Here is a 14,000-nt window from a genome sequence, read left to right on the forward strand (position 1 = left end):
GAGGTGGGACAGGCTGATGGTTGTCCAGTTCTGGGCTCCCCAGCTTAAGGCAGACAAGGACCTACTGGAGATAGTCCAGCGGAGGGCTACGAAGATGATCAGGGAACTCTCTGATAAGGAAAGGCTGAGAGCCCTGCATGTGTTTAGCCTGGAGAAGACTGAGAGGGGATCTCATCTATGCTCATCAATATCTAAAGGGCGGGTGTCAAGAGGACAGGGCCAGACTCTTCTCTGTGGCGCCCAGTAACAGGGGGTTTGGAGTAGATGATCTCCAAAGGTCCCTTCCAACCCTGACCGTTCAGTGATTCTGTGATGGGTTCCTCCTCCGGAATCCACACCAGCTGCCAGGTGGGACTGCAGACTGGCAGGGAAGCGAACAAGATCACATCCTCACATCCATTTACAGAGAGCCGCCAGGTTTGGCCAAACAGACCTGGTACCTGCAGCCCTCACTGCTTCCTAGTCTGCCGGGTCCTTTCCGCTTCCCTCTGGCGAACCTTGGGCTAGCAACCTGCAGGATCGACATCCACTGAATTTGCAGAAGGAGCAACAAGCCCAGCAATGAAGCACTGGAGTCCCAGGCTTTGTTTTGAATGGCACGAAAGGAAGGCGAGTCTAGTCACACCAGCCTGAGCTTGAGATAAAGCAGCAGGAAAAACGGCAGCATAAAGCAATGCACTCGTGAGAGAAAGTCCGGGGCTATGTCACACCTTCCTGTAGGTATGTCTGCCTCATCAGGCTTCTATTCTTGGAAATAAAAGGGGACGCTACAGAGCATTAGTTGGACTTTAAAACTGTAACTTGTCAGCTCTGAGAGACAGAACCTTCTTGCACACCACCTGCCCCTGTGCAATTTTCATCACTCTTCAATTGCCGCTGGCCCAGAAGCTACTGAATGAGTTTCAACTGCCACGTTTCCCAAGGGACGAGATCTTGACGTGCACAGATCGGGATCTATTTGCTGATTTCCACCAAACCACAAGATTTGCACAAACTGAGGGGTGAACACTGCAGTCCACTAGCTACAGTTCATTAGTTGCTAGCACTTATCATATTCTTTAAAAAAATAAAAATCTAGTACATTAACTTTATTGTCATGATGGCTGGGGGGTGGGGGGTGGAGGAGAAAAAAGCCCAAACCACCCCCAAACACAAACAAAGAACCCTACCAAGCAAAAAGTAGAATATTTGGCTCAAAGCATCTTCTGTTTTCTTCTTCTGGAAAAATCTAACCCATTCTATCACCACTATTTCTAAAAATAACTTTCTTGATAAATAATCAAAGGAATATGTCATTAATCTTATACAGCTGCAGCAAATACACAACAGCCTGGACTACGTTACTCTGGATTCAAAGCAAAATTCAAAGCAAATCTCTTCTAGCCTCATTTTCCTGAAGAGTAATTTGATACAACTGCTCTCAAAACAACTTCTTTGCATTCAAAAGCAGTCACACCAATGGAAGCACAGGCTTTGTGTGAAAAAATAAAGAAATGACTGTTAGAAGAGCTCTCCATCACGCATGTCCTAGGAGGATGCAAGGCCCTGACCCTGCAAGGTGCACTATCCAATTAGTCCTCCACATACCACGGAGCCCCACCGAAAACAACGTGATCTAACAACTAGAAGCTGAACTTCGACAAACCCAAACGAGAAGCACAAGGTGTGAGCCTTTCTCTACAAAAGCATTTACATTCTAACAGCTTACTGTTAGAAGTTGTCTCACAGCCTAAGAATCCAGGCTGTGATGGACTCTCTTGTATGAAACCTTTAAAATCAAGACTGGGAACCTTTCTAAAAGATACTGTCTAGGTCAGGAACGAGTTATGTCCTGCATCAAGCAGGAAATCACAATGACCGTCATGATCCTTTGACGTAAAACCAACCAAACAAAAAACCCAAACAACGTATGAAAGTGATGCAAGGGTTCTCTGGCTAGATTCAGGAACCGGTTTCAGAGCACTTAACAGTAACGAATAAACCACCTTACCTTGTTTACGTCCAAGTATTCTAACTTTGGCAATTCTGCTGTCTCTTGTTCCTCACTACTTCCTTCATCAATGTCACTGTCTTCATCCTGTGTGGAGTCTCTCTTCTGCTCCACAGACGAAGGTTTGGTGCCCTTTTTGTCGGGTTCCATCTCCCCTGGGTTCCCACCCACGCTGGGCTTCTTTTGCTCTGCGCCGTCTTCACTGGGGAAAGTTTCCCCTGCCACGCTACAAGAAGGACTGTCGATGCCACTGTCTCTGTTGGGAATTTTACCATTACCGTTCAGTTCCGCACTTGAGTCTTTATTGCCAAGCTCTCCAGAGGGCTCTTTGCTCACAGTCACAGCCGTACAGTCTTCACGGCTTTTGTTATCGCCTATGCTTAGCTCTTTAATTTTCATTATGTCTGTGTTCGATAGGTCTGCACTGCACGGTGCAGCTGGCTCGTTTTCATTCGGTTCACTTTTTTCATTTGTGGAAGAGCTGCTGGAAGCCCCCATGTCACAGTCACACGAGCTTGGTTGTTTGGGTGAGTCCAGGCCAGGCTCCATCTTAAGAGCTAAATTTAGCTGGTTTCTTTGAAGAATGTGTACAGGTTGCCTGCGGGTGGAGAGAAAGCACCGCAGTCATTCATATTAACACTCAGAGGTTTCAAAGTGCCCCAAAAGAGAAAGGGCCTGATTGTTATTCGATTCAAGTTGTTACTTCCTGCGCCCCTTTACAACCCTGGGAGGCAAGTGCGTGCGCACCGTTGTAATAATATTCACCCAACAATTTCACAAAAAACCACACCACCCCTAGCCCTAAGTTTTACTGAAATGGCACCACTAGTGTCCCAGGCCTTTCATACGCCCCACGTTGCCTTGAAGAACAGTCTGGTTTCAAGGTTTAGGGAGGGAGGGAGGAATCACCTTTTACAAGAAGCGTTTGGCTGTGGGTTCGTTTAAACGGGAACTCACGTTCTTCAAGAGAACAAAGCCTTTGGGACAAGGTATCTTCTGCCAGGGAGAGGATGTTTTTGAAGCACAAGAAGGCACAACTTTTTTCTTTTCAAAAGACACCCTACCAGGCTCACCCAGGCGATAATACACTCCAAGGCACGGCACAGTGTCTCTGTCTCCGGAAAAATCACTTAGTTCCATCGGGCACATTTGGTCTTTAGAGAGACTTTTCATGTGTTTGTAAAATGAGACGGTTTTACAGCACAAAACGTATATTTCACCCTATTTAATGTCTCTTATACACGAAGTTTCAGAGGAAATGCTGTTCTCCACAACGTTGTTTCACAGCACATTGCAATTTAACTCTCCCCTTCCGCCAAGAGGCAAGCTAACAGGATGTCTGACGTTTATTGAATCTTAGACAGAAAACTCAATTATTTTATATCACAATAATCAAGTTCCTATAATGCAAAAACCAATCCCAACATCACGTCAACTTACTGAAAGCAGACTCTGGGCTACTTGTTTCTGGGAGAACACTTACCAAATGCAGCAGGTTTAAGCTCCTTAAGAACAACCGTATGTTACAAACTAAAAGTTGCTGAAATACATGCTTTTATAAAAAAAACAAAACAAAAAAAACCCCAACTGCATAGTCAAGTCAAGTTCTGCACTGCCAGTAGGAAACATCCTGAGAGGAGTTTCTACATGATAATTACAATTGGGTTTTATCATTCTAAGTTAAAAATGCAGAAAAGGGAGGTTAGAGCAGATCTCGCAGTCATATTTACCTAATACTTTCGAATTTCTCAATGAGCGTGTTGACTCCTGCTGATATCGGTATTTCTTCCTCTCCAGGTGCCAAGCTCCTCGACGACTTGGGATCAGCTGGCAAAGGCCGAGAAGGTGCAGGAGGAATTCTTTCCTGCCCAGGTTTGAGATGGACAGGCTTAGGAGGTACTAATAAAAGAGAGGGGAAAAAACAGGAGGATAAATCTCCATCTTCTTAATCCTAAATTGGGAACAAAATCCAAGTGCTCAATGCAGAATGAGGAGTATCCATTCCTTCACCATCCCTTGTAAACTGCAGAAGTGCAGTCCCAATGAATTTCTTACACCAAAGCAAGCTGCCGTACGCTAAAAAAATACGACAGGCTTCTATTTTGTATTTCTACAGCCCTATCAGACGTGTTAACGAACGGAGCGGCTCGCAGAACTTCACCGCTTCCTTGTTACCAAACAGGATGCACAGCTCACACTTCGTTTTTGCAAATGTGCTCACCATCTCAGTCGCGCTAACGAGTTTCCCCTCCCATGGCTTTTCAAAACTCATGCACTCTGTTGAACCTCTTATACTGGGGGCGGGGGGGGACGACACCAAAACAAAACCAACCCAAATCTACCGAAAACCAATGCCGCCATGGATTTCAGTGCCTTGTGCTTGCTTGGGCAAAACCGCCACACGCAGAACACAATAGCTTTTCTTCCTTTCATTCTCCCTCCCCCATCTCTTCCGTGGTGTAGTCTTCATAAATTTCCTTCCTCTTTTGGTTCTACATTGAGTTGTATACGATATAAATAAAACACATGTAAGAACGTATCTCTTCTGCTTCAGGATTCACTAGGAGGCGAACGTACAAAGTGTAATACAGTATTTTTTTTTAAAAAAAAAGTAATGTAATTTAAATATAATGTTAATTATGAAAAATTTATTCAGACCTTATATTGATTGCAGAGTAAACGGTTTTGGACATACGCAAGCAGTAACCCATGACAACAGGTTCACGTGCTGTTACGGTTTCACACAGTGAAAGCAACCTCACCGAGGCAGACCCGACACTGTAAGGCAGGAAAACCCACTGCGCGATTACTCCCAACGCGCACGCGGTGCTTGGGGCAGCGCTGCCAAGTATCCCCGCTGGTCTACATTATCCAAAGAGTTAACATATTAAATGAGGAAACTCTGAATACGTGTTTTGTTAAACAACACTTTCAAGAACAATCTATTTCAAGCACTTCCAATTTTTAAATGGTCCATATGGCACATCAGCATAATGTGATTAACACCGTAATGGAGCTTTAATTAGCAACTGTTCCGGACGTAATTTCAGGGTTACTTTCTTTAGGAGGCTAAACAGAGGCGTACGCACCCAAAAAGCCAAGCCCTTTTGTCCCTGCCCTGCGGAAGGCTCTGCATCTGTTCCAAGCTCCACATCAGCCCAGGTGGCCTCCCTGCTCCAGCGGCTGGGGAGCTGCTGTGGACAGGCATTGTCTCAGGTCAGTGACGAAGGACTGTTAAAGACTTCTTGACCTCTGAGTATAGCTCAGATCTTAAACTACCTACATTACTGAGCTTATTTCACCAGTGAATAAAACCAAGTCTTCTAAGGATTTGAGCTTTAGTGAGATGCTTCCTACAAAAGGACGGATTCTCCCAGTCTCCAAAACCATCCGTCTTAAAATAAAGGGGTTATGGTTCGATCTTGAAAACACCACCACAAAACCTGTCTCACACAGGAATAACAGGCAAGCAGGAAAAGAAAACCATCTTGCATGCAAACGGGATGGTGGAGCTCTATGTTTTGTTCATCAGGTCTTCGCTCGCACACTGTGATCAGTGAGTACCCAGCCACATTCCTCCTTTAGAAACAAAACTAAACAACCTAAAAAAAGGAGCCACGGAGCCACCCGGCCCATCTAGCCAGAAAAGCCAAGCTCTAGGCTCTTTACCAGAGGTGCATAAGGCAGCAGGCAGACAGAGCAGAACCTACCCCACCACTGTCTGAGCCTTCCTAGTTTCAGACTGGTCCACAATGGTTACACGTTCACTGCCCAAGCCCCGACACTAAGAGCAACGGCTGTCACTGCTGTCCACGTAAACATTTTACATCTTTACCTGAATCACCTGAGACAACACACTCTGCTCTGGACAAAAAGGAAGGAGGACGACACTTTCGTTAGCTCTGAATGTTTATTTACTAAAAGAATTTTAAGAAAAGGCGACAGCAGCCTGGAGAAAAAGCCACTGATCTTATCAAGCACTACTTAAGAAACAAAATTCAAACCACACCAGAAGTCTACTCCAGAGCCGACACAAAAAGCCCACATCCAGAATTTACAAGGAAGCGGTGTTACATATCATAAACTCAGAACCATTTTGGACTTCCACAAAAGAGCGAATGAAAGATCTGCACGCTAAACCCAAGCAGCACTAGATGAGCTCATCTGTACGTGCGCCACCATCGTCAGCACTAAATGAACAGTCAGCCCCAGGAAAAAAGAAGGTGCTGCTTTTCAGCAGGGATCCAGGACGCAAAGTGGGAGCCCAAGCAGAACTCCTGCCCACGCTCTGGAGCCACCTTCCACACAGGAACCAACGCTACTATTTTCTTCCTGCAGGTCCTGCAGATGCTGGGAGGGCTGGAGCCCCTCTGCTGGGAGGACAGGCTGAGAGAGCTGGGGGGGTTCAGCCTGGAGAAGAGAAGGCTCCGCGGAGACCTTGGAGCCCCTTCCAGTCCCTCAAGGGGCTCCAGGAAAGCTGGGGAGGGACTCTGGAGCAGGGAGGGGAGCCATAGGATTTTAAGGGTTTTAAACTGGAAGAGGGGAGATTTAGATGAGATATCGGGAAGAAATTCTTGGCTATGAGGTGGTGAGCCCCTGGCCCAGGTTGCCCAGAGAAGCTGTGGCTGACCCATTGCTGGAGGGGTTCAAGGCCAGGTTGGACGGGGCTTGGAGCGACCTGGGCTGGTGGGAGGTGTCCCTGCCCAGGGCAGGGGAATTGGAACTGGGTGGGCTTTAAGGTCCCTTCCAGCCCAAACCATTCTATGATTCTGTGATTCCATCCCAGGCACAAAGCAGCATGTCCTTGGATGCAGCTTCCAGTGCCCGTCATGCGCGCAGACGAGTAAACCAGCAGAGGAAAGAAAGCAAGCCAGCTGCATGGAAGAGATTAGTATTATGGAGCATGTTTCAGGTGGTGCCTGAAGGCTGAAGCCGCACACGGGAATGGTATTTCCCCAGTCCTCCGTCTCCTGAAGATTTTACACAGCAGCCCACAGCTATTTGGAGGAGGCAGAAACCAAGACACGAATTCTTTGTTGCAGAAGAAACAAGTGAAATAACGAGAAGCAGCAGGACAGGACTAGAAAAGAGAAAGGCAAGGTTAAATATGCGGGAGAAGGTACTGTCCAGGCTTGACCCCGGGTCTGTAAAACAGCACGGAATAAGGACCGTTGCCTCCCTGCAAAACAAGCGGCTCAGCCTCTGCATTACGTCAGTCCCCACGCGTGAACCTCCCTCTCACAAGTGCCTCCTCTACGGTAATGCAAACGGTCGACACATTTATTAGCAGCTGGATGGAGGCATTCCCATCAGTCATCCCAGCGGTGGTGGGTCTGTTGTGACTCACTGGGAAAGCCAGGAAGACCTAATCAAGAGAATCTCAAGTGGTGTGAGTCGCGCTTGCGGATTTACTGACTTCAGTTAAGGTCCCTTGACAAGAAGGGACCAAATAAATACGCGTCATGAAGCAGATTATGAAGGGTTATGCCCTGGGAAGTAAATAAATGACCCAACAGCACAGCCGCGGGTGAGGGTAGAGAGATGCTCCTAGAGTCTCAAGTGGTGATGCCAGTGCATCCCATCCAACAAATCAATGCCTTAATGAGGCATCCGTGGAGCTTTAGGGACAAAGCCCTGGTGTCCTGGTTCCGGTGGGGATAGGGTTAACTTTCCCTGGTATTCCATGCCATGTGAGCCACGCCCACCCTGAGCTGCCGGGGGAGGGGGCAGGAAGTTGCTGCTTAAAAGCGGGCTGGGGCGTCCCGGGTCCGGCCGGTCGGCGAGCGGCGGTTCCGTAATCGCGTTTGTATATTCCCCTATCCGTGTTGTTGTTGTTGTTTGCCTGTTCCCTTTGCCGTTCTGTTAAACTGCCTTTGTCCCAACCCAAGAGTCTTGCCTTTTCTTACGATCCTTCCTGTATTAGGAAGGCACGTGCGAGCGGCACGTGGTTCTTTGTTGCCATCTGAGGCTAAACCACGACACCTGGGAGGAAAGGTTCTTGCATAAAAATACCAACAAAAAACTGAGGAAAACTTTATGTCCGCTGCAAGGAAATGCACCACACTGTCACAACTACTTTTTTTTGGACATGGCCACGAAGAGGAAGTAAGGATGGTTTATAGGAAAAATGTCAACTTCAATACAGTCAATTTAATAAAAACAACCTTTTTTTTTATTATTATTATGTTGATGATTTAATTTTCCTGGAGAGGCATGAAGTGTTTTCCTTTCTTTACTGGGTATCCAAACCATATAGTAACAGAACATTAATGGAAAAAAAAAACATTTCAAATTACAAAGTCAATAAAAGGGAAGAGAAAAAAAAATTGTACCATCTTCCTTGCGAAGTATGGTACATACTGTTCTCTACTGTCATATGCAAGCTAATTGCAGACACTTTTTAAAAGTACTTTTATTATAAAGAAGTGAAGTGAAATAATAAAATTATTACTTAAAATTTATGACAAAGAAGTGTCTTTCAGGAAGGTGACTGACACATCCATGACCAAGACGTGTAATGGCGATTCGTAGCTTTGGCTAATGTGGCTCAGTCTGAGACAACACGAGGTGGTCTCATTCTCGAGTATCGGGCACTACACAACGCTCCCATGGGAATTTGCACTGGGACTCCTGTTTCTTCTGGAACTACTTTTACAGTAACATCAAGAAGCCCAACAAACAGAGTTCGGTCAAAAAAAAGTATTAGCGAGAGTAACTAGTCAAGAAACCATTTTACCTTTGGGTGTTTATTTCACCTCATGAACAAATTTCCCTCCTTTTCAGAGCAATAGCAAGCCAGTAAGATACGCCGACTTCTTTGGATCAAGGTTATGGCTGTAACCTTGGTTATGGGAGAGGGAGCTTGGATGCGTGTGAGCAGTAGAAAGAAGAAGTAATACCTATCTCAGTGATGGAAATAGATCACACTAATCCACTTGGGTAACTTTTAAGCATGATTTGATGGATCAAGCTAAGGAGGCTCCCTCCAACTTTTCTGAAATACTTACCCATAAAAACCACGCCGTGTCCTCTGTAATTGGAAATCAGGGCAGTCAGTACAACACGAAAGGATCCACACCAGCTGAATTCATTCTGTTCCTTACTGAACAGACACTTCCGGTATTCCTTTTCATTGGCAGTAGTCATGGAATACTAACAACAGTAACTAGTAACATTCATGGAACACCCACTAGTTAAACCTGGACGCTCGAGACCTCAAGGTGAAAGCTCCATAAATACACCGACCTCAGGAGGCGCTTCAAGCATTTAAGGTCTACTTCCAGAATCAGAAAATACAATACTTTCTTTGTAGTTGTTTAAGACTGAATGCATATAAGAAAACTGCTTTCCTACAGGCATTTGAATCGGGAAGGGGTGGTGGCGCAGAGGCGCGGTTTGTCCAACACACCCTCATGGCGACCAAAACATCTTTTCTTTGTTTCTCACATGACAGTGACTGCCTATCACATGGACATGCTTCTTGAAAAAAATTTTGGTTTATGAACTTGGTATCTTCTTCAGGCTTACCCGCCTTTGTTCCAAACGCCTCCCAAACTACATGTTTTCCGCATCCGCAACCACCTTAACGCAAGCACCCATTAAATACAATATTTGACCACTTCTACAAAGCAGGGGGTGGTGGCAGTGGAGGCACTTGACAAATCGACAATACAAAGAGAGACCACCTGTCATTTCACTGACGGAGAAACATGAAAACGATTTATCCTCTTTCCAAGAAATTTACTGCAGCCTTTTTTTTTAGCATTCAGAAGTTTTAGGGCAGAAAAGCCTGGGGAGACCAGAAGACCTGCCTGGAGACCAGCTGGAACATGCTTCTTCCTGCTGTCTCTTCCACTGTCCTTTGGGATTGCCACCTACTTGACTACGAGTCTGCCAGGTCTGTGGAATTGCCACAGCCCACGTTACACTTGCATGTGACTGGTTCAGCTTCTATTTCTCAGTTTTTAAATACATTCTTCCATTTAGGCATTTCCTGTTGCTACGCGTAGTTCTTACAATAAATGGAAAACAGATCTGGTTTAAACAATAAGCTATTCTTACCTAAATACTTTCAAAAAAAAATATTAATAAAGAATGAAAACAATATTGCTAAATTAAACTTACACTTCACAGCTGCAGGAGGTATAACAGCAGTACAGGAAACATACATTGACAAGTGAAGTAATCTGTTATTCCTGCATCAACTTCTCCTTGAAGGCTTCCCTAAGAGGTTCTCTAACGTTGGAAAAAATGAACATGATAAAACCCTACCAGATGTACTTGAACCTTAGAACACAGAAGTAACTATTTCGCTGTGACCTAAAATTAAAACGATTAATTTAAAAAGATTACGCTTCACGCGCGATAGCGGCTCGTACAATTGCTAGAAGGACAAAGCCACTTGCCTTGGGGTTTCTGCAGAGGATGCATTTTGGCCAGCGGAGTTTTGGTTTTGGGCTTCCTTCCAGTTTGATGGATACATTGTGCTGGGCTGACGTGCTGCAGTTCCCCGCATGCTTCCAACGCCGGATTTGAGTCAATGTGACATTTGATTTGAAAAGGAGAACAAGGGCAACCTGAGGGAGAGGGGGGGAAAAAGTCAATATTTATTTAATCCTGAAGAAAACTTGTGTTACTTCTAGAAGCATATCGCTCACTCAAATTCCTGAGGAAAGGGAGGGTGGTAGCAGAGGGGTGAGCCGTCCGCTCACAAGTTATTACCATCAATATACCCAGCCTTAACGAGCATGTCCAACTAGCTGACTGGTAAGACAGACAGAATTTCAGTAATCCTATCTTTAATTACTTACTTTTTCACTATGGACACCCAAACTAAGCGAGTAAAAATAAAAGACAAAAAAACCATTCCAATGGGATTTCTCCAAAAAGAAATACAAGCGCATCAGCACATTATCTGGTAAAATACACCTAAGTTGTGGTGAATTAGAAATGTGTCCTGCACGGGGGGAATGGAATGGTACAAGCGCCGTTCCTTCAGGAGACTTAATCACTCAAGCTGCATTTTACAGCTATTTATTATTCCTCCTTACATAAAATATTAACATTCCCTCGAAAGGCTCCAGTCTAGAAGATGCCATTAAGATATGATCCAGTGGGAAAAGAGAGAAAGAAGCGATTAATATGTTTGTTTGTCTTTTAATTTAACATTTCTCTGGGCACTGTGGAAATAAACCCATATATCCACTTTCCCATAGCGGATTTGGGGTTTTTTGGACTTGCGGCAAGCCTACATGAAATCCTCATGCCAGCTTTACTGGTGTGTCATAAGAAGGCAAAAAAAAAAAAGAGTTTAAAAAGGACTGTGGTTTAAAATTGTTGCATATGAACACATGAATACATATGCTTCCGGCAGTACCGAGAAGGGGAAAACGTATCAAATGTAGAAATTGGAACGCTGACACATTAAAAAAAAGGGCAAAGAAAACATGACAGACATTCTTTCCATATTCCCATTTTAAAGAGGGCTAGTTGAAACTACCAGCGTTTTGCTGGAGCGAGAGGCGACCTGCATCATGTAGAAAGTATTCATCTAAACGTGAAAAAAATCAGCCTTCACCTTCCTCAGACGTGTTCAAGAACACGACATCAGCTTCACAAAGGCAACGTACTCTTGGCCGGATTTATGTTACGATCAAAAAACTGAGATGACGAGCACCTCCATCCGCATCCACGAAATTATCCTGGGTTTATACTGATGGTATTAAATCATGGTCTGACCTTTTGAATAAAGACTTTGAAATCTGAGCCGTACAGACTGCCCGGGAAGATTAGCTGCGAGCTGGCCTCAAAATGCGGAGACTTTCACGGTGACACCGATTATTTTTTTTAAATAAGCATAAAATATTGAAAGTCAATTTCGCTGACAAAAATTGATTCAGATGGCACGAGTCTATTTACTGATCTCTGTCACCCAAATATACAACCCCTGAATTGCTCGGTCTGGCTGCTGGTTGTTGCTGATGAAACTTCATTAGCATTTCTGCCACAAAACCTGCTTTTCAGCAGATTTGAGACCAGCTATTAAAACATCCTTCCAGCTGAAACCAGGAATTTATAAGTATTAGGTTTTATTCAAATATAATTTCACTTATCAGGAAAACGCGGTGAAAGTAGAGTGGATTATTAGAGCGGATTAACAGATCATTGCGAACACACCACGGCAGAAAGAGCTCACGCGGATCCCTCAGCCCCGGGTACCACCAGCCCCCTGTGACGGCAGCGGCAGTGCTGCAACGGGACGGCGTTTTAGGGAAAGGACCGAGACTTCGTCCTTATTAACAGCAGCTCGGCACAGGAAGAAATTAAAACAGCACACAAGGGAAAAGCTCTAATTCAAGAAAATCAAAAGGGCATCCTACGGAAGAGAGAGCTCACTGCTTCAGCAGGTACCCTCCAGCGCCCGTGACCGGAAGGCAATGCAGCAGTATTGTATTTCCCTAAAAATTACTTTAGCGATCCAATTCTCAGTGGGCAAATCTCTGTACCTACAACAGCTCTAGAAGAGATGAGCAGACACCTCCAACCACGCTATGTCGTTTGATCGCAGAAGCACGGCACCGGCCTCCTCTCTGGCAGGTGCTGAAGCCCCCAGGAGATGCCGGACGTGGGCACGGCCCCCGCAGCGGCTGAGGGAGCCGCAGCTCCTCCTGTCCTCGGGTACTGCGTCCCTGGGGCGTCCTCAGCTGGGCATCCCAAGCCAAGCCCAGCTCCCTCTGCGCTGACTTGGGATAAGGTACCGGTTGCCCTCAGCATTCCCTGTTCCTCCTCAACCACTGCCCCAAAAAGGGACTGTCTTGTTGATACCATTTTGTAAAGTTTCAAAAGGAACAAAAACCCAGTTCCTTTTGCTTTCCTCTGAGATTTATCGTTGTGAAAGCAGGTCCAACCACCTTCCTTTCTTACTGGTAACACTAAGAGCTAGTGGTTACTTGCCTGCCTTCAAGTGCACAGCACCACCAGACACCTCTTATGTCTAGGCTAAGAGCTATTACAACCCACTTACGTTACTGAAAAGCAGCGTGCTTTGATGCTAATTTTAAAAATCCACAAACAAGTTTTCCTCTTCTGCTGCATAATCCTGTCAAACAATCCAGGCGCAAGATCCTCCACTAGTAATTACTCAACAGACGTGTCCATCTTGCCCGAAACAAGCCCTGAACTTGGCTCTGAATGCTCTAGGGCTTGTGCTCAGAGGCACTGGCAGAGTCAATACTTAGTGAAGCATTCTGCTACTTCCCATTAAACAAGACCTGATAATAACCCAAACAAAAAATAATCCATAGTCCTCTAAAAATACAATATTTTATATCATCTTGTATCTAGATAACCTTTAAAGGTCCCTTCCAACCTAAGAGAGTCTATGATTCTATGATTGCACATACCGGTTAGTGCTGGAAATTTATCGCCATTCACCTACTGCCGGCACTTAAGCCATGAATTTATTGACAGGACATCCAAGGAGCAAGTGGGCACAAAGCAGAAAATAAAACTGGTAAGTAGCTGGAAAGAAGAGGAACTGGGAGAGACACAAATGCCTCAAACACCAAATGCAGTGCTGGCCCTAAATCAAGACAAATATGCATGGATGAAACCACAGAAGTGATTTTCATTCTTATTTGATTTAATTTAAGCCAAGATGTTTCTCTCTGTTCATCTCTGATGTGGCCCCTAAGGGCTGCTTTTTGCACACAAGACAAAAATCCACTTTCCTTACATACTTTTTCAAGTGCTCGAAAATGACGTGTGGAAACAAGATTCACTGGATTATTTCACATGGAGTTCTCTGAAAGTAAAACCCACTGTCTGCCGAGCACGCTCCAGGACACTCCTGGGCACGGAAAACGAGAGGGACAACGTAAATAAGATCCAGGCGTAGCCCAGGTAGCCACCTCCAAGATGTCCGTCGTTCTGCCCAGACGCTCCCAGAGGTGGGAGCGGGTGACGGTACCCACCAAACCTGCAGGACCAGCACAGAAACCACCTCCTCTCT

The 14,000-nt window shown here is 45.3% G+C and overlaps 1 protein-coding gene across 3 annotated transcripts in view; it reads right to left on the reverse strand.

The window, feature by feature from the left end:
• The window catches only part of FGD3 (FYVE, RhoGEF and PH domain containing 3), a 113,913-nt gene that overhangs the window by 42,653 nt on the left and 57,260 nt on the right, over positions 1-14,000 (reverse strand). For all 3 annotated transcript variants that reach the window (XM_074602607.1, XM_074602605.1, XM_074602606.1), the window contains exons 2-4: positions 10,396-10,566; positions 3,721-3,889; positions 1,991-2,588 (exon numbers count right to left, since the gene is read on the reverse strand). In XM_074602607.1, coding sequence (XP_074458708.1) covers positions 1,991-2,588; positions 3,721-3,889; positions 10,396-10,566 — 938 coding nt within the window. The remainder of the gene's footprint in view (positions 1-1,990; positions 2,589-3,720; positions 3,890-10,395; positions 10,567-14,000) is intronic.

Source organism: Larus michahellis, chromosome 10 (assembly GCF_964199755.1).
Source record: "Larus michahellis chromosome 10, bLarMic1.1, whole genome shotgun sequence".
NCBI lineage: Eukaryota > Metazoa > Chordata > Aves > Charadriiformes > Laridae > Larus > Larus michahellis.